This window comes from Phyllostomus discolor, chromosome 1 (genome assembly GCF_004126475.2).
Source record: "Phyllostomus discolor isolate MPI-MPIP mPhyDis1 chromosome 1, mPhyDis1.pri.v3, whole genome shotgun sequence".
Classification (NCBI taxonomy): Eukaryota; Metazoa; Chordata; class Mammalia; order Chiroptera; family Phyllostomidae; genus Phyllostomus; species Phyllostomus discolor.
In genome coordinates this window covers 69,745,826-69,765,554 of record NC_040903.2, presented here as the reverse complement: position 1 = coordinate 69,765,554, position 19,729 = coordinate 69,745,826, and the positions used below count along the sequence as shown (strand labels likewise).

Sequence of the window (19,729 nt, the reverse complement as noted above, 5' to 3'; positions counted from 1 at the left end):
GAAGCCCTCCCCTGTGTCTGTCCCAGCTTCTGGTGGCGGCCTGTGGTCCTCGGCTTCTCTGGGGGTGTGGCGCATACTCTCATCTCTGCCTGTATGTTCACATGGCCTCTGTGTGTCTGTCCAAGTTTCCCTCCACTTTGTTGAGACCGATCATTCGATTTGGGGCCATGGCATTGCAGGAGGACCTCACTTTAACTTGACTGTGTCGGCGAAGCCCCAGTACCAAGTCAGGCTACACGCACTGGTTCTGGGCAGATGTGAGTTTTCAGGGGACACTGTTTAACCCAGTGCTGCAACCACATTTCATATATGTACAGTAGTTTGAGAAATCATGTGATATTCTCTACTGAGTATTGTACTTACACAGAGCTAATAAAGTCCAAAGACATTGCACAAGGGGGTCATGGGAGGAGGTTCAAACTATCCTAGCAGTTGCTTCACTTTATAAAAACCAGAGAAATTTTCTTTCTCTCTCAATTTTTTTATTTTTAAAGAATGTTTATTGATTCTAGAGAGAAAGAAACATTGACTGGTTGCTTCCTGTATTCACCCCAACTGGGGATTGAACCTGCAACCTAGGTACATGCCCTGACCGGGTATCGAACCCCAGCCTTTTGGTATAGGGGATGACGGTCTAACCAAGCCACACTGGCAAGGGCTCTCTCAAGTTTTTGGAAGTTTCTGTGAGCAGTATTATCCAGGATGCAAAAACAGAACTTAAAATATATGTATATTTCCCTTTACCACTGTTTGATTATCACTGTATCTCAGCAAGCAAACTTATTTTTATTGCTTTCATTATGGTAAAAGGTATGTATGTTTGAATTCATCTGAGAATCATCCTAGATGCATGTTGTTATAGAAAATTGCCAGAGCGTGCAGCTGTTTTGAGACATAAGTCAAAGCTAATAAGCACATTTAATGGACAGAGATGAGCAGTATTTCAAAGCAGTTCTTTTTCATTGTTTTTACGCTTTAGATGAAATGGTGTTTAGGTGGGATGAATCTCATCGTGCTGCAGTGTTCGTCATTATGCACAGTGTGTGCAGCTGTCTGCGTTGGGACCTGTGTGTCTATGTCTGTAAATGCAACCTGACAGAGTTAGTGTCCTGAGTATCCTTTCTGTCTGAACACAAACAGTAGCAGTGGAAAGGCAAGCTCTCGGTTATTAGTGCTTCTACTGTTTTTACCCATAACTTGAGAGAACAGTTGGAATAGCTCTTGGAAAACATATTTTATCAGAGATTCTGACTTCTCCTATTAAGAAAATGCAGATAATCTTCGAAATGTACATTAAGTTGAAAGACAAAATATGAATTTTATTGACACATAAATAATGAAATAAAATTTTCTTATCTGAAAGCCAGCTTCATTATTAAGAGATGTAAAAGATTGCTTAAACAATTCATATATTAATACTAATTTACTCTTAAAAAATAATAAGTATGTAGAGGTTACTGCACTGCAGGTCAGTATGGTCTTTCCCTGGTTAGCTTATTTACTTATTATGTACCCTTTGCAAGACATCATGTGATTGACTTATGACACATCTGCCCCATTGTCAAAGTGAAAGGCCCTAGTCTCAACAAAAGCTTTTTACTTTTGTCTTTATAAAGAACTACTAGGACAGTTTTCTCTCAGAGTTTGTTTCTATCCCCAAAAGATGAAGTGATTACAGGGTTAATTCAGTTTTTTTGCCAGCAATTTCTGTACTGGTTCAGGTTGCTAATTCACTAAGTATTCACTAAGATACAAAGCATGGGCTTTTGAGAATTTACTGAGGTTTTTAAAATAGGGCCAAGGGAGACTCAAAATTAAGAGCCTAACTAATTATAATTAATCTAATATTTCATGTTTCACTCATTCATAAGCCTTCTGTAAGTACTGTTACTTTTCGTTCTCTGCAGTTCTTACCAATTGTAATCTACATTTGTGACTCCACTTGTTTGCAAATGTTAAATCATAGACATTTCACTAAGAATTCATATATACATTTAACAGATCTTCAACTATGAAACAGCAGTTCCAATTTGCCAGTGACTTGGAACAAAGTATTTTCCCTGTGGGGGAATATGTAGCCTGGGGAAATGTGCTCTCCAGCTCACTTCGTTCCAGACCACACACACCTTGAATTTCAAGGGAAGAACATTATTTGAAAGGTTGCTAAAAACCTTTTTCCATTTTTTACTTATTGAAAAAGTGAAATTGTTTGAACTATATAAAGCACAGGCTTTATTTTTTAGAACAATTTTAGGTTCACAGAAAAATTGAGGGGAAGGTGCAGAGACTCCCCACACAGCCCTGCCCCTACCACATGCATAGCCTCCCTCACTCCCCTGCCGAGGCTGAACCTTGGCAAGAACTGATGATGCTACACTGACACATCATTTTCACCCAGAGTCCATAGTTACATCTGGTCCAGTCTTGGTGTTGTCTATTCTATGGTTTTGGACAACTGTACAATGACAGGTGTCCACCATTCTCATTGTACAGAGCAGTTTCACTCCCATAAAACCCTCTGTGCTCCACCCATTCATCCTCTGTCCCACCTATTGTTTGAACTTTTATTTGTCATTTTAAAAAAGTTAAAGGTCTCAGTGTGTTTCAAGTTACAAATAAGCTATTTAGAGATTTGCAGTAAAGTGAAAGGAAGTATAAAGGACTGAGTCTAGTGGCCAGAAACTGTGGCCTCCTCCTTGAAGCCTCTATCAGACCTCTGCATCAGGGGGCGCCAGGTTTATTTATCCCAGGCAGGTTGTTCCCCAGGGCTCGCAGGATTCAGGTGTTGTTGCACTCACAGTTACGGTTTATCACAGCACAAGGATATAAGGCAAAACCAACAAAGGAGAGAACCCCATGGGGTGATTTCTGGAATCCACACACACGCTTCTAAGAGCCCTCTCCTGGAGTGTCCCACAGGAGACTCCTCATTCCATTCTTAATTTTCTGCGACAACACGTGCTCACTGTTGTCTGCTGGGGAAGCTCATTGGAGACTCAGTGCCCTGGGTGTTTACTGGGGTCTGACCACGTAGGCACCCTCTGCCTGACATGTGCCCACGTTCCATACTCCCAGAAGGAAACTAGAGTATAAACTGTATTGTTTGTGCAAACACTCTCATTACAGTGAGCCACTCTTAGATGTAGGGCATTGTTTATCAGCGGTATTCTCAGATGTCAGCCTGGGGCCTGGGTCAGCTAATGCAGCGAGTGGGCTTTTTCTAAGGGTTGCAGTCTCAAACTTGCTTTGTTAACTCTTAGTGCACACCTGCGTTCGATCCATTGACAAAGCTCATTGGCTCTACCTTCAAAATCTATCCCAAATTCATCACTCCTCTCTTCGACCATCATGATGACCCTAGTCCGAGCTGCCCTCTCTCTCCTGTACTGTGGCATTGGTTTTAGAACTTTTTTCCCGGCTTCTAATTATTGCTTGCCTAGAGTGTATTCTTCGGAGAGCAGCCATGGTGAACCTTTGGAGACAGAATTCACATCATGTCATTCTTTGATATGTAACTCTCCAGTGGCATCTTGTCCACTCAGGGGTCCTGCCAGCTTGCTGCCTGCTCCCCGAGTCCATCTGCTGCTCCAGGCCCTCGTGTGCTTTGCTTCCAACACTATCCCTCCAACACTAAGGTGCCTTCCTCAGGCCTGTGCAGTGGTGTGCTCGGCCTCAGAAGTGCCTCTCCCTGGTTCCTCCAGGTCTCTGCTTAACAACAAATAGTACCCTCCACCACCCTCCTGCCATCTCCTGCTCTGTTTTTCACCAGACATACATAGTTTGTATTAATTTGCTTTTTTTTTTATCATATGTTTCTCTTAGCTGGAGTGTAAGCTAAATACAGATTGTTTATTTTATGACTACCTCATCCCCAGTGTCTTGGACACTGCCTGGCACACACAGTAAGCACTCAATAAAAATTATTGAATGGATTAGTGAAGAGACAAGTAAAAAGATCAACTTAGAAGAATAAAAACCCTGGAGAAGTCACCAGTATTACCTCAGTGAAGTAAATCTGTGTATAGTTGGGTGACTGAGAGAGCAAAGAGATTGTTATAGTGCCATGAGTTCACAACTAAGCTGGTATTTTCACGATCGGCTAAAAGTGCCTCAGATCAGCTTGTGGCTAAGAAGGGGAAGTAGTTGAGAGCACTGAGAAGAATATTAGGGTGAACTGAAATTAAGAAAACATCTCAGCATTAAAAGCACCCAAGTTCTCTGAAGTCCCATTGCTCATGAACTTGCCATGTCAATGTTTGCTTCTTGCTGAAAATGATCACAGAGTAGGCTGAGTATTGTCTCACCTGTACTGTGTGTGGGACTGTTTTCAGCACGTCTGGCCCCCGTCTGTGATCTCTCTGGGTCTTTACAATAACGTATTCTAAGATGCTATGGTGTTGTATGTTACTTCCTCATATATAATGGAGATACAATGAGTTTGAGGAATGAGAACACTTCCATTCAGTTCAGCAATCGAGCTGGCCCTAAGTGACTGTTTCTCCTTCTGGTTGGTCTGGTTTTCCACTCCACTGCGTTGCTTTTACGAATATCACAACCATGTTCCTCAGATATGTGTACCTATGAGTAAGTGCGATGTGGTTGGGCAGTGACAACCCAATGCGTCCAGGTTATTTCTGTATTTCTGTTTTATTGGAAGCAAAGGAGAGAGGTGTTTTTCAATGGGATGTGTACATCCAGGTTGCTTGCTTTGATCAATTCTGTTACTGCTTCTCTGACCAGTTCCCAGTCAACATCGGTGGCTATCGTGGATATTAAAGGGAGCTGAAGTCGTGTCAACTGAGGGTTTTTTCTTTCTTTCTTTTTTTTAACTTCATCAGGATTCAGGGTTACAGATGTTCCCAGTCTAGAACTTGGATTAAATGCCCAGCTCTCTGTCCCTCCCATAGCTCAGTTTTTGTTGTCTGTGATGTAGGCAACTACCAAACGATCCAGAATTATATATACATACCTGATACCAGTTAAAAGTCATGCTTGAAATCTGTCAATAAAGGGCTTTCAGTGATGTCAAAACAGTAAGTGAAGCAGTAAGTTTGGTTTGGTCCCAAGCCCTGCCTGTCATACTTTGTTCACTCCATGTCCCTTCTCCCGTAACTTAGTGCTTCCGTAAACAAGGGAACAGGCAGCTGAGGAAAGGCTAACTGGTAACTCAGAGGTGCTGCACACGGCCATAATTGTTTTCTTTTTTGAACACAAGTAAACTTAAAGAAAGAAAGGCATTCCTTGCACGTATTTCTTCTCTGTTAAATGTTCAGTCCGTGCTGGTAATATGCTGCAGATTCGCCTCTTGTTATTTCCTTAGTTCTTTCCAGCTTCGAATTGTGTACCTGTCAGTGTGGCTGTACATTTAACCCTTAGGAGGGAATCTTCTCTGTACTGTAGCACCTGAGACCTCGGTGAAAGGCCGGAGAGAGACTATGAAGTGTGGCAAAGAGAGAAAAGCTTTCTTTTCTTTTTCCATCTGGTACAGCCAAAGGGGTAAGAAAGGATGTGAGCTGTTCTGTTAGGATAGATTGTGATGTTGCGGTTTCCATGGTGACCGATTTCCTTTTCTCTTGTTCAGCAGCTAAATACAGCAACAATAAAAAACTCACAGCTAAGTTGGCCTTCAGGTGGGATACTTAAATTCTCTGAGATTTGTAGGAAAAACACTTGATTTTTTTTTTGAGCTGACATTCCCTGTCCCACCTGGCAGTGTCTGATACCACATAATTTAGCAAAAAATGTTTGTGAGGCGCATGGTTGCTATTTCCTTCTCGTCGAGTTAGACCCAAATGGTTCTTACCAAGAAAAGCCTGTCTCAGGCAGTGGGTCTTGTTGTTCTCAAACTGATGGCGTTCCCCTGGAAACCTGCCAGTGTTGTTGACCTGGCTTCTGTGGCCGGTGCCAGGCTGTCTTACTCAGGGTCCCTCTCCTCATCTGGGCCTGACAGCACAGGCCGTGCCGGGCTTGTGCCACATCCTCTCCTTCGCCGCCCTCACTTCTTTACCGACTCGGAGAGGTTTGTTCAGCAGAGTCTCTCTGGGATGGTAAATCACAGAGAAGTTGAGTTTATGTAATGTCTGTCCTTCGCGATTTAGAGAAAGCCGAGGGAGAGCTCATGTATGGTTATTTTCCTGTATTCTGGGCTCCTGAATTGAAACCCATGAATTACATTGCTCAAAAAGCACCGTGGGGGCCATCTCGTTTTTACAAGTATTGAAGAAAATCTTATAAGAGACATATAAAGAGGGCACCTTTGGTCAAACAATAAATGTAACTATAAAAATCGCAACCCCCAGGTATGTAGAGTTCGCCCTAACAGTCACTTGATTGCAGGGCCCCGAGCGCTGCTGCCTGCAGTCTGCTAGATAGTGACTTGCTTTTAATGCTGAACATTAAGAATGTAAGAATATAGTCCACTTTTGCTTATCTACTCTGTGAGTTATCATTCCCTGGTGGCTTCTGTTTGCCTCTGATTATTCTGGCTCTCGCCAGTTCCTGCAGTTTCAGGCAAGGCAAGATAATATTAGCATGAACTTAAAGTAATTGGTGTTAGGATATGGGGAAGGGCTATAAATCTCTGATTTATAAAGCAGAATCATTTCAAAGTGGTCATGGTGTCACATTTTAATTTTTTTTTCAGATTTTCCATGCCACTCTCCATTAATGAGAATAATTAAAATTGATTATAGTTCCTTCTCCTGTGGAGCACATGGTAGTAGATATAAATTGTATGGAGGCAGTTTTTCCTTCAGGAACAGGCACAGATCCTCGTGGGCTAGGTCACACTCTAAGCTCCACGGTGCCTTCCGTGAACTGGCAGTTGCAAATCACAGTATCTAATGTAGGGAAACTGACATAAGGAAAACTTTAAGTCCTTTAGGTCTTCAGAGGTTTAAGGTCTAGTGGGAAATGAGGACAATGTGTGAGGGGGGCCCAGTCCACCAGTGCTCCTCTTACTGAACCCCGACCTTCAGTGCGTACCCTCTTCCCCTGAGAAAAGCAGCCTGAGGGGGCAGGTGTGCACTGTGGATGGAAACAGAAGTGTGGGAAGGCTTCAGTCCTGTGTCTTCTTTCTCCACGTCCTTGGACAGCCACTCTACTCTGAGTTTCCTTGTTCTGATGACATTAGGTTAAGGATAAGAGTAAGATCAGCCTCCAGTTTCATCTCCAGCCCTATTTATAACCATAAACACGAACATAAACAAATCATACAAACTTTTATGTGGCTAGATAATGTTGTGAGTTTAACACTGTAAGAAGGAAAGAATACATTTAGAATAGTAGAAACCTGACTTAAAACTAATTAATGTTTAAAAAGATGTCACTCTTGTAGTTGCTGGCAAGATACTAGGCCCCAACAGGATTCATTTTTTTCCGTAGCATTTTGATTTCTCTTAAAGGAAATGCATGCATACACAGCACACATGCCACCAGTTTGCAAAACAATTGGGCAAATTTAGTCACTTCACTTGTGATTTTGTACAAATTAGGCCACTCACTAGACCTCCATTGTTTCTGAGCTTCCAATGATTCTGAGAGACTGGCAGTGCATCAGTGAGGGGACGAGGAGCAAGGCATGGCCAATGTGTTATAAGTCCTTATTCTCCTGTAATAATTTACATATCTATGGTATGTTTTTGGAATATATATTTACCCTTTCAGACCCTTCATGGTAGTGTTCAGGGGCACAGAGTTAAAAAACTCAAAAAAGCCACGGACACTTCATGTGAACTCCAACGTCTTTCTCTAGTGGACTGTGTTTTAGTAGTACCAATGGTAGATTCCAATTCTGGAGCACCTGCAGGATGAGAAACTGTAGCAGGCACTCTCCATATGTAGTCTCATTATCCTCGCAAAAACCTGCACAGTGGTATTACTAGTCATACCACACACTTGAAGGAACTCAAGGCTTCGAGGAGTTATCTGCTGCCCTACTTCATAGAGAGCCTGTGGTGGAACCAGGGGCCAAATGCAAATCTGTCTGAATCCCAAGTTCAAGTGTTTTTTTCCTGCTGTGTTTATACAGATTTTAGAAGAAAATTTGAATATTGAAGCCAAGTATTGTGTAACAGAGAACCAGAAAATGACTCCTGAGAGCATGAGTTGCCCACCAAGTGTCACACATGAACTGGAAGATGCTCAGTGACTCACTCATTGTTCACTTGCCTTTGGTAGAGGCTCTGGTGGCATTTTGAGCTTGTGGTTCTCAGCGGGGTTGAATTTGCCCATTAGGACACACTGGGCAATGTCTGTAGGCATCTTGGTGGTCACAGCTGGAGGTGTCACTGACATCTAGTGGGTAGAGGTCAGAGATGTGGCTAAATATCCCACAGTGCACAGGCCATATCCCAGCATTGCAACAGTGCCAAGATGGAGAAACCCTGGCCTAGAGGACAATATTTCTCTCACCTGGAACCACACCAGACAAGGGCAGCCAGGATTTTAGGGAGGTGCTTGAGACCTCACCTTACATTTGGGCACTTTCCAGTTTGGAATCCTGGGAGGTGTCGGCTCCCTGTGTTCCAATGGCTGCTGTCTGTGTCTAATAGGTGAAAACAGTCAGTCTGCCTTGTGGGGAAGTTTGCTCATCCCCGGCTCTGCTTTCTTTCTCTGAAGGGTGGTATCTACCTGAGTGGAGACAGTGTGGGGTCATTGGTTGGTCATATTTCCATGACAACAGTTTAGTTGCATTTAGGGCTTTCAGTGGAAGGGGCACCTAGCAATAATTTTGCCAACCACAGCCTGTCAGTGGGATGTGAGGCTGGGAGGGAGGCTGACCCTCACAGTGTCCACTGTGCTCCTCTTCAGCCAGCAGCTCTCAGACTACCTAAAGTGTTGCTGTGGAAACATAACAAGATGCCCTTGCTTATTGGGAGAGAGTTAACTAAGCGTGAGAAAAGACAGAGTAATCACCGTGTGACCTACACGTACAAAATCAGCCTTGTTTTTTCATAGCGGTGCTGTAAATAAGGTGGAATTTCTTGCCACTTACAAATGCTTTTATGGTGCTAAATGTTAATCAATGAGAAACATTCTCATTGCCACTATTTTTTTAAAAACAACCTAGTGTACCAGTTTTTGTACTTCCCATAAAATAGACCTACTATAATCACCTGTTACAAATCTTGTGGTTCAGGTTGAAGTATATAACACTATATTTCCTCATTACTATTTTTTAACTTGATTTAACGCATGACTAGTAGATCAAACTGCTATTTACAACTGTAAGTAAAAAATGGAAATGCTTATGAGTGTTCAGCTTACAGAGCTTTTATTACATTCATTATAAATATTTCATTGGCTAAATTTAATTCAGTGCAGTGGAATTGAAATATAATAATGCTATTGACTTAATAAATGCTGGCATCCTAATGTCCAGCTTTAGATGAAACGAACATGAGAGTAATTTTCTAATGAACACGAGCACTAAATCATTGTTAAAACAAAAAGGAACAATATGATGAATTGCACTGGGTCTATTTTTAGCATGACATGTTGATATAAGTAAATGAATTAAAGCGTAGTTCATTATATATCAATTTGAATGTAATACTAATTAAAACCTTCCTTTAACTTCACTGAAGCCTATTCTTAGAAATTATGCAAATTAATTGAGGCCTGAAAGATGCACATGCAATGTTTGAGTTCCTTGTGGACCAAAAGCTGGTGTGCCGGAACAGACAAAATTATATACTGTGCAGTATTTTTGTGTAAGTAAGACACCGTGAATGAGCTCGGTACTTAAAAGATGTGGAGGGGACTGAGCTGCATATCTCTTTGTTCATCTTACTCTGTAACAACATAAGCAGAAAGGAAGAACCAGAGAATTAAAGTTGACACTCAGACTGCCACCAGTGAAGGAAATTTCCTGTAGCCGTTGATTGTGGGACTCAGGTTAAGACTTTGGTTTCTGCACAGGGAATGATTCACTGCTCTTCTTAACACTAAAATCCTCAGCAAGTGCATTTGGATTGTGTGGTGGTAATTAGTTTGAACTCATTCTCCCCTGTGCCACATTCCTCATATTTTTACATCATGAGAGGTGTATTTATCTAATGAAGCAGGGATGACAGGAAGTATTGGCTATTTGGGGAGTCTGTGATAGCCACATACTCAATTATAACAGCATAGCCTCCAGTTCTTCAAGCCCCGAAAGTGCGTGTGGAGAGGGGCGTTATGTTCAAGGCATGTTGGACAGTATGCGACCTAAATAAAATGATTGAATGTTCTTCTTTTTTCCCTCCTTTTCTTTCTTCTGTTTCTCCATTAGCACTACTCTTCACCTCCTTCCTTAGATTAATGTTCATTGTCCTAGTCTCTTTTATAAAGTGTTCACCCTGGAGATTTGTCACTCTGCCAGAGAAGTTTGGGTTGGTGCTTACTCGTGGATGACTAATTCTAAGGCAGCTCTGTGTAGTAGTGTTTCTTTAACGGCTATGTCTGATTCTCCCAGAATCAGCTAATGCCTCTTTCCGGGCATGGTAATCCCTTCAAAGGCTGCATCAGAGGCTAATGTTTAGAGTGGTAGGTCACCGGTGTGTACCCAGGGAATGCTCTGAGGGGGTCTCATCTACTTGACTCCTCTGTTTAATAGGTGAAATAAAGTGAGGGGGGAGCCAAAACGACCAAATATATTGCAGTTTGTCCACATTTCTTTTCCAGTATTGTACTCGGTATTTATCACTCCTTAGTCATTTTCTAAATTTCAAGCTTCTCATGTCAGGAACCACATCATTCACTTTTCTCTTCAATCACATACATTAGTGCTTAACCCATAGTGTTTACAAAACCACGGACAGGTTGAGATTTGTGTGGACTTTGCAGCCAGGAATGTTTACTAGATTAACTGAATTTATCCAATTAACCTGTCTGGGTTAACACTGTTAATGTTATGAGAAAGGGCAACTTAAAAATGCACCATAGGCATAATGTTGCATGAATTTCTCAACCTTCATTGCTTCAAGGACATACAAAAGCAGTTAGTAAAAATTACTCATCCATTGTTGATGAAGACTGCGACTGACTGTAAACATTTTGGGGGCAATTTTTAGCATCAAAATAAATGGTCTTGGACATATTTTTTCATCAGCCATTGAAAAGTGTTATGAATTAACAGCAACAATTGGAGGTTTTTATAAAGGATCAATTTCAATAGTCATCACTTTTAACTTGGTGATATCTATCTTTGAAATAAAAGTTTGGAACCTGTAGATTGTAAGGGTTTTATTTGTTTACTAATCAGCAAGAAAAAAAATAAAAGCTCCTTTTTGATCTTTGCTTTCCAGCGTGTTCTGTAACATGCTAGCTAATCATGGACCGAGACCACTGGGATGTGAGTCCTGGCTCCTCTTGTTAGTTCTGTGTCCTTGCGTAGGTAACTCCACCTCTCTGTGTCTTGACTTCTTTCCTGCAAGATGTTCAGTCAGTTGTGAGAAGAAAATGATACTACAAGGAAAGAGCTTACAAGTATTTACAGTATGCCCACTGTTACTGTTTCTGCACACCCATCCGACTTACTCTCAGTGCAGTCACTGGGTCTTAGGGGAGCACGAGAGCTGCTTGGGTTCAGGAGAGAATAAAGCTGATGAAACCTGAGTGAAAAACAGAAGTTGCTGTACCCATCAACTCCTTTACATTGTCCTTTGACCAAGAATAAGGTTCCCTGAAGAGCTATTTTTAAGGGAGACTGCTAAGACCTTCCTCCAGTGAAATAAATGGTATTTTACTTCTGATCAATATAAAACTACTTTAGGGCAAAGATAAAATGTGTAGAGATGAATGTAGATGGGAATGACATTGCCAGCATTTCTTAAATGAAAGGAGTTTTTTCTATAAGCAATTTAAATGAACTCCAGAATATGTAAATAAACAGTATTTCCTAAATGTGACAGGCATATTTATAAGTGTACAGGGATTTAGTAATCCCTCCTGATTTTAAGAATAACATCATTCCTGATCCAGTCATTGTGAGGTGTGAATGATTCTCTAGAGCTTTTGCAAAGGCCAGAATGTATCTTTCAAACCACAGTGAATTTTCCATTATCTCTCAGTAGATAATTGGTTTTGTGAATCATCTTCAGGGGCCAGGAACTCTCTGTGCTTAACGTAGAGAATGATGAGCTGGTGTTTGTGTAAATGAATGCATATTCTCTGACTGCATTCACAGCCCCATGGTAAATGGTCTGGAGGTGGTTAAATTTGTTTTTCACTGATAATATCTGTACCTTTTCTCAGGTACTAATTTGGATGTGTATGCACACATAGTTCAGAAGGTCTGTGTACTGGCCTATTTGGAAATTCACTGATTTGGAATTCTTTACTTATTATCAGAAACTATATATTTTAGGAGTGTCTAAATGACTTTGTTTGCCTTTTAGATCAGATGCAAATTCATCGATCATATTTAAAACCCAGCCTCTCTAATAAAATTTACTCTGCCACCTTCCCAGAATCCTTATCATTCTAAATCACATGCTTTTCATAGTTCAAACTAAGATTCACTCCTGTAAACGCTTGGACTACCATCATCAGAGTGATCATTTTTATATGTGACAGGAAAAATATTTGTTCTGAAATTTCCTCTAAGCCTGGATCTTCCATAACTGTTCTTCGTCTTGTCCTTCTTTCTTTAACAAATGCAGTATTGTGTGTGTGTGTGTGTGTGTGTGTGTGTGTGTGTGTGTGTGTGTTCTGTGCTTCATCTCGCCGCAGCCTACTGTGTGGTATCTCACTGGTTTTCTAATGAATACTTCTATGAATGATAGAATGTAGAGCTGGAATGGATGTCAATTATCCAGTTATTAAGTTTCTTTAACTTAACTCCATAAATATTTATTGGGATCTTTCTTGGATAAACTGCACAATATCAATGAGAGTGTTTAGCATTGACCAGAAAGTATTGCACGTACTACGTGACTCCCTGTAATGCTTTTTAAAGATCTTCAAAAGCCAGAGGATTCAATGGCAAGCCATTTTAGAAAATACTATGTTGTCTCTGTAGTAAAAAGTTTCTGACATCATTGTTCATAAATAACGTAAGCATTAAAATAGGGTAGTCATCATTATTATGTGTCTTTGCTCCTAAATTAAAAAAAATTCCATTATTTTGACTTACCTTTGAAACTGGTGAGATTCACCCACCAGTTTCATTCTAAATAGCAGGATTTTTCTTTCTTTGTTTTTTTTTTAATGCATATTAAAAAGTGCCCTTAAGGAAGTGGATGTTAGTGCTGAGGATACAGGAATGCATTTTATAGTTTCCAAAATAATTTCTGTTATTTGGAATTCAAATTTAATAAGAAATTATAGCTAAATATGAATATTTGGGGCTAGAATATAAGTACCTATGTTTGGATGCAGCTGCCTCTCAAAAATGCCTGACTTCGTTTTCCAGTGTATTCAACAAGTGGGGTTAAGAGTTTTCACATAGTTTGGGACTAAAACAGATGCATTTCCACAAGTAAGAAGTTTCTCTGCTTGCAATGGAAACCTAGTCGAAATAATTTAAGATCTTGGAAATCTGAGCTATAATCGACAGAAGGAAGGTTCTTCCTAATCTTTTCTCACTAAGCATTATTTTTAAGTTATTTAAAAATATTTTAATATCAGGACAAAATATTGTCAACAATATCTATACTGTTTATTTATTTTTTTAAAACTTTTATTTACTTATTTTTAGAGAGGAGAAGGGAGGGAGAAAGAGAAACATCAATGTGTGGTTGCTTCTTGTGCACCCCTTACTGGGGACCTGACCTGCAACCCAGGCATGTGCTGTGACTGGGAATCAAACTGGTGACCCTTTGGTTTGCAGGCCAGCACTCAATCTACTGAGCCACACCAGCTAGGGCTATCTATACTGTTTAAAACTTTTAATGTTGTTAATATTTTATTTTCATCTCACCTATGGCCATGTATTATTTTGATGTGAAAGGTATTTTTTATGGATGAGCAGAGAGGGAGAGATGTTCAGTGGTTGACAAAACAAACACACAGACCCTCTAGGAAAGAAGGAAGAGAGCATGTGATATCTGCACAGTGATCCCCTCCTAACCTAGAGATACCATTTGATGCAGAATATACTGAAATTGTTAATAACAAGTGTTTATAATGTAATCTGCAGCCCTGAAAGGAGATTACCTAAGAAGCAAATTGCTGTCCCAAGCCTTTATGCTTTATTTCAAAGGAAAGGCAGCTATTACCTGGTCCCACTAGACAACTTAGAATAAAATAAAGCAGCAGTTAAAGGACAACTATTAGTGCAGGATTCCTGGGCACCTCAGAGTTTTCAGCACAGCATTGGGAGCTGTAATTGAGAGACCTTTCTGTGGGGCTCTGAGCACAGATACAAGATAGTTGTAGATTTGGCTGAAAGTTTCGAGTCAGTGGTCAAGGTCAAACTGAAAACCTGAGATATAGAGAGTGTCTGGGGGTCACGGGGTCAACCCTGCTACTGTCAGGATACCCTTACAAAAACACAAAGGAGAAGCCAACAGGAGAACAGATGAGATATGGAAATTGCAAGGACAGCTCTGGTGATGGAAGCACTTACAAGTTTTCTGTTATTGGTGAACCACATCCCAAGAATGTGTAGCCTTGTAGCTGTGAGTAGTGAGAGGGAACTTCCACTGCAGCAGAGAAGGGAACAGAAGAATGTCTGCGAAAATATTACATTCATCTGGGCAGTTTATTAGAGTTAGAAATGTATCATTAGTACATGAGGACATTTCTGTATTGTGAAAAAGTATAATGACTGCTTAAATGTGTTGAGTATATTCAGACAAAGTTTTATTGCATTATAGTTGTATAATAATTTGTCTTTTCAAAAGGTTAAAGGGTTTTGTGCTTAAAAGAGAAAAATATCTGCAAAATCCACTAATGTGCCTCAATTTCCACTGATAGTGAGATGCTGGGAGGCACTGATGTCTGATAGGAATGTCAACTTTCAACTCTTTAATTCAGAAGTCAGTCAGTCAGTCATTTTCAATGTACTACTTTGGTCTCAACACCGGTGGTTTCTGGCTTTACCTTGGCATTAAGGTTGATGTGTATTAATATACATTAAACTCTCTATACCGTTTCTTTTTTAATTTGTTTTCTGGACCCAGCTTCCCCTTTAAAAATAAATGCTCTATTTTTCAATTAAAATCACCTCCTGCAGCTAAGAGTAATATTTCCTTGTGTTTTTCCCTATGTGTAAAATTTTTATAGTGATGACTGTAAATTCTTAAGGAATTGATAAAGGTTTAAAGTGGGCCAGTTCTTTCAGTGGGTTTTTGTCATATGAGTCATTGCACTTTGACTACAACCCTTCTCATTCTGGATGTGGTGCTATTTGCTTTAGCCACACCCAACACTTTGGTTATAAGACCTTTGCAGGCTGCTGTGGTGACATGAGAAATGAGAGGGTCTTTGTGGTTCTGTAGGTGGTCACATTCTGTAAAGCAGCAGAGTGGTAGAGAATTGTGTAAGCAATTCCTTTTCTTCAGTCTTCTTGTGCACCCGCTGAATTGGCTAGCTTTTGCTGGGGGAGCAGGCACAGCCTGGCGGGGCTCTTAGCAATCATCAGATGTAGAATGCATCATTGAATTAATTAAAGAGCCACTTTAGATTTGCAGATAAAAGAAAGTGGTAGATCCCCAGGTATTTTGGTACTTCTCACCCAATTGATGTACTTGGAAATAGAGGGATTTATTTGCAGCTATTATTTCCTCAGGGGCAGTCTTCAATACATTCATTTATTTGGCCACTACTGTTTATAGAGACCGAGTTATGAGGTGACCTCCATCTCAGCAAGATAAATCCTGGTATCTGGAGTCTAACCAGCTTCATTTAATGCTGTATAGCTGAAGTGGGTATTGAAATTTGTTTTCTTGAGAAAGCAGGAAAGCTCCACCTTGCACACATAAGGTGGCTGTGAGTGGGTTATAAAACTGCCAGACACCTATTCAACTGGGGGCATCGCTCATCTTTACTGAGCAAGAGTCAGGGTCTGATTGTCTGCAGGGCTCTTTTGGACCCTCGTGTGCACACGTCTCCAAGATCATCAGCTCACCACCAGTGATTGGTAAGCCGTGTGCTCTTACACATGGGACATGGAGACAAGCAGTGTCACACACGAGGTACACACTGAAGCCCTGTGAAGTAAGCCCAGTGACCAGAGGCCACGTCTTCTGAAGATGCTCCTGCTGTGCTTCAGATGACTGATTGCCTCTCTTACTCTGCTGTGCTTCGTTTATAGTGCCGAACAAGATCAAAGCAGTGCAACGTGAATTTTTTTTTGCTTCATGTAAATTTAAGCATGACCACAAAGGCTTGTTTCCTCTCTTGGAAAAGCAATTTAGCTTGCAGAAAAATAATTAAATCCGCAGTGTCTCGTAATGATTAGAAATTTGAAATGGGGAGGGTTAATTATTTCAATCCGATTTCGGTTGCCCAATTAAATGTTCAAGGGTAGCATTCAGACAGTCACTGAGCTAATTTACAGTACCGGCACATTGAATATTTGTACCCTTTTCCCTGCAGGATCATGCAGATTTACGAAGCCATTTCTTCACAGTTGGGATGAAGCTAGAAACAGTGAATATGAGTGAGCCCTTTCATATCTGTCCTGCATCAGTGACCAAGGTGAGTTTCCTTCCCTTGCGCCTCACCTCAGCCTCCAGAGTGGATCAAATAAGTCTTTCTGCTCAAAGCCAACCAGATGAAATATGCATGTACAAGGACATGCCACTCTGCCAAGTAAACCTAAGGTGGATTGCCTTCTCCTGTGGCCAGTGCTATTTGAAGCTCTCTCCTTGTCACTGGTAGCATAGAGTGGGTCTAATCAGATGTTCCCTCTTATGATGGACGGGTAAGTTTCACTTGTCTTCCGACAGTACCCTATGTGGACACTCGTGCCCGTGAGGGACTGCATGGCTGTGAATTTGCAGTGCGCTTGTCCCTCCTGCCTGATAGTAGTTAATATGATCTATTTATAGCTCAGAAATACCTGAAAATGGTGAACAGCAAGTTCCCAGTGCCAGTGTGTCAGCCTGGCTACTTCCTTGTAAACATGTGCTTTCATTGACTATAGGGAAAATTGTGCTTCTGAGATTTGTAGATTTAAAGTGAAATTACTTTTTCATATAAAGTGATTTTTATTATGGTCTAAGAGGCTTTTACGATTATAATTTCCTTTCTCCATCAAAGAAATCTCAATGAAGCCAGCTATGGTAATAGCTGGAGTATGTTTTTACCTTAAGTATGTCTTATAAATGGTGGAAGAAACCAACAAACTTAGCACTCTTAAACAAATGTCTATTTTATTTAACGACCTTTGACAAATTTCATGGGAAATGTAGTTAATGGTTCAAAAGTCAATTCCATGGATTCAAACCCAAGTCTCAGCAAAGTAATGTTTGATGCTTTAATTCCTTGGGGACATAATGTTTTAGTCTAAACAAATGACTTTGCAGATAAATCCCAACCAGTTTTGCTAGTCACTAGCTTAGTAAATTACTCATATTTTAAGAGCCTTCGTTTTTATACCTATACAGTAGGTGCCATATTGTCCACTTCATGTCATTGAAAGAAGTGAGGGATCATGTATGAAGTACCTGACACAGTGCATGGCACATGTGAATGCTCAGTAAAATATTACCTATGTTCACCCGGACCTTTGGTCCCATTTATGAGTACCGTATTATCCCAGTTACCTTCCTGGAAACAAGCATTCCACAGGCATCTGGGAGTCCGAGAGAACTATTGAGTTATCTTACCTTGTTAGCTGGTGAAACATAATACCTGATTGTTTTAGAACTGAATTTTAAGTTTGTTTCTTACTAAGTGCTGTGGTGGTTAATGGAAGATACACATCACCCATTTTAGCAAGGGCCAGTCCTCCAACTGGCATCAAAAACCCAGTGAACCGTTCAACACACTATATTTTCAACGTAACCACAAAAGAGAGAAAGGAAGTGTGTCATTTTCCCTTTAAAGCCATGCATGTTGCTGAGTTTTCCATGGGCTTCCTGTGCATATACAACTTCCAAAATGAAAATATTGTGTGGAAAGGATGATGAAGGTAGACTGCAGTGATTCGAGATGTCAGTCCCTCTGAAGCTGAAAGGGATGCTTTCCTGATCCAACAGGATACCTCTAATTGTACATTTATTGTCATCTTTTATTTGCCTTTCTATTTTGGAAACATTTACCACCTGTGCTGATCAGACTGCATTTGGTTCCTATGGAGAAATAAATGGTCTATCTCGAAATCTGTGATCCAAAAGGAAGAGATAAAAAAATTGTATTTTGATTTGGAATTATTTTAAAAACTTGATTGTTTATCTGCTGTGGACTTCTGCATTTCATTATTGCAGGCAGCTCAAAGAAAGGACTACTTTGTGCATTTTTTTTTCTGAGAGTCTTGATCAGTGAAGTACTTTTCCAAAGAAATATACTCCAAATTATTATAAAGAAATTAATTGGGTCTATTTGTTCTTTCTGTCCCTAACACAAGAATATATTTGACCTTAGAAGTAAAAACAAAGATGTGTCTTTGATGTTACTTCACGTGGCAGAGCGACTCAATTTGTGGTTGGGGTGTGATCATATGTGTCCTCAGTGGCCTCGGTAACTGTCACATGCCTGAGGCACCCCAGAAGCAAGGTAGAGCAGGACTTTTCAACCAGAGGACAATGATGTGAAACGCGTGATCTCCAGATGTGTGGTCCTGGAATGTGATCCTTTTGGGTATCACAGAATGATTTCTAAATTTTATGAAGTTGAAAACATTAAGAAAAGTTAATTTCATTTTAATTTCCTCTTTCTGAGACTGGATTTGTTAATGAAGTAATGAGTGTTTTAAAGTTATTTGAGTTGTACTCTTTTAACATTTATGATTTGTTAAAATTTGACAAATATAGTAGTGACAGTGTATTACAGAATATGGAAAATGGTTATGATAATGAAATGTCTTTTTTTCCTGAAGTATTTTTCTTTTAATGAACATAAATTATTTCTGCAACTGTTACTGTAATTTATTTAAAGAATAACTACGTATGAGAAAAATATTGATTTCCTCTTTGAGTGATCGTCTCAGGGTTGAAATGCATGCTGTCATGTTCATACACCATCCATTAAAAACCTCTTTATTTGAAACAGCCTTCGGGGTTCTTTATCATGGCATTCTGGTTGTTGCACATTTGTGGAAAACTAAGGAGTGAAATCTCGTTGAAACCTGACCAGAATTTCCCTTTGTTCAAGCAGCAGGTGATATAGTGATGCTAGCCTCCCATTTATCAGGATATATATTGCACCTTGTCCTCATTCTGAGGCTATGGTGTCAGCTTGTACTTGGAATTAATTTTTTTTTAAAGCCAGAAATGCAGATATGCTTAGCCTTTCTGTGGTGGACTCTCACATTTTTGTGACTTTAAGTAGTTTTATCTATATATGTGTGTACACACACACATACATGTAAAACTATTGTGTGTACACACATATACATACATGTGCATGCACACACACATATAATACATATATGTATATGTTTATATATAAAAATAACACTAGGATGTGACATACTAATTATAATTAGTTTGAGCCTGAATATCTTTGTCCTGTTGGAAGAGTTCCAGTGTCAGTAGTTTGGTTTCCACAATAAAGCACGTTGCTCCCTAAATAATTTTCTTGGAGCTGAGGGGTGGGAGGATATTTTTTCTGATTTTTAAGATACATTTTCATTTTT

At 40.1% G+C, this 19,729-nt stretch overlaps 1 protein-coding gene across 6 annotated transcripts in view; it reads left to right on the top strand.

Annotated features, from left to right (window-relative positions):
* The window catches only part of SFMBT2 (Scm like with four mbt domains 2), a 220,138-nt gene that overhangs the window by 117,604 nt on the left and 82,805 nt on the right, over positions 1-19,729 (top strand). For all 6 annotated transcript variants that reach the window (XM_036024478.1, XM_036024495.1, XM_036024501.1 and 3 more), the window contains exon 8: positions 16,525-16,626. In XM_036024478.1, coding sequence (XP_035880371.1) covers positions 16,525-16,626 — 102 coding nt within the window. The remainder of the gene's footprint in view (positions 1-16,524; positions 16,627-19,729) is intronic.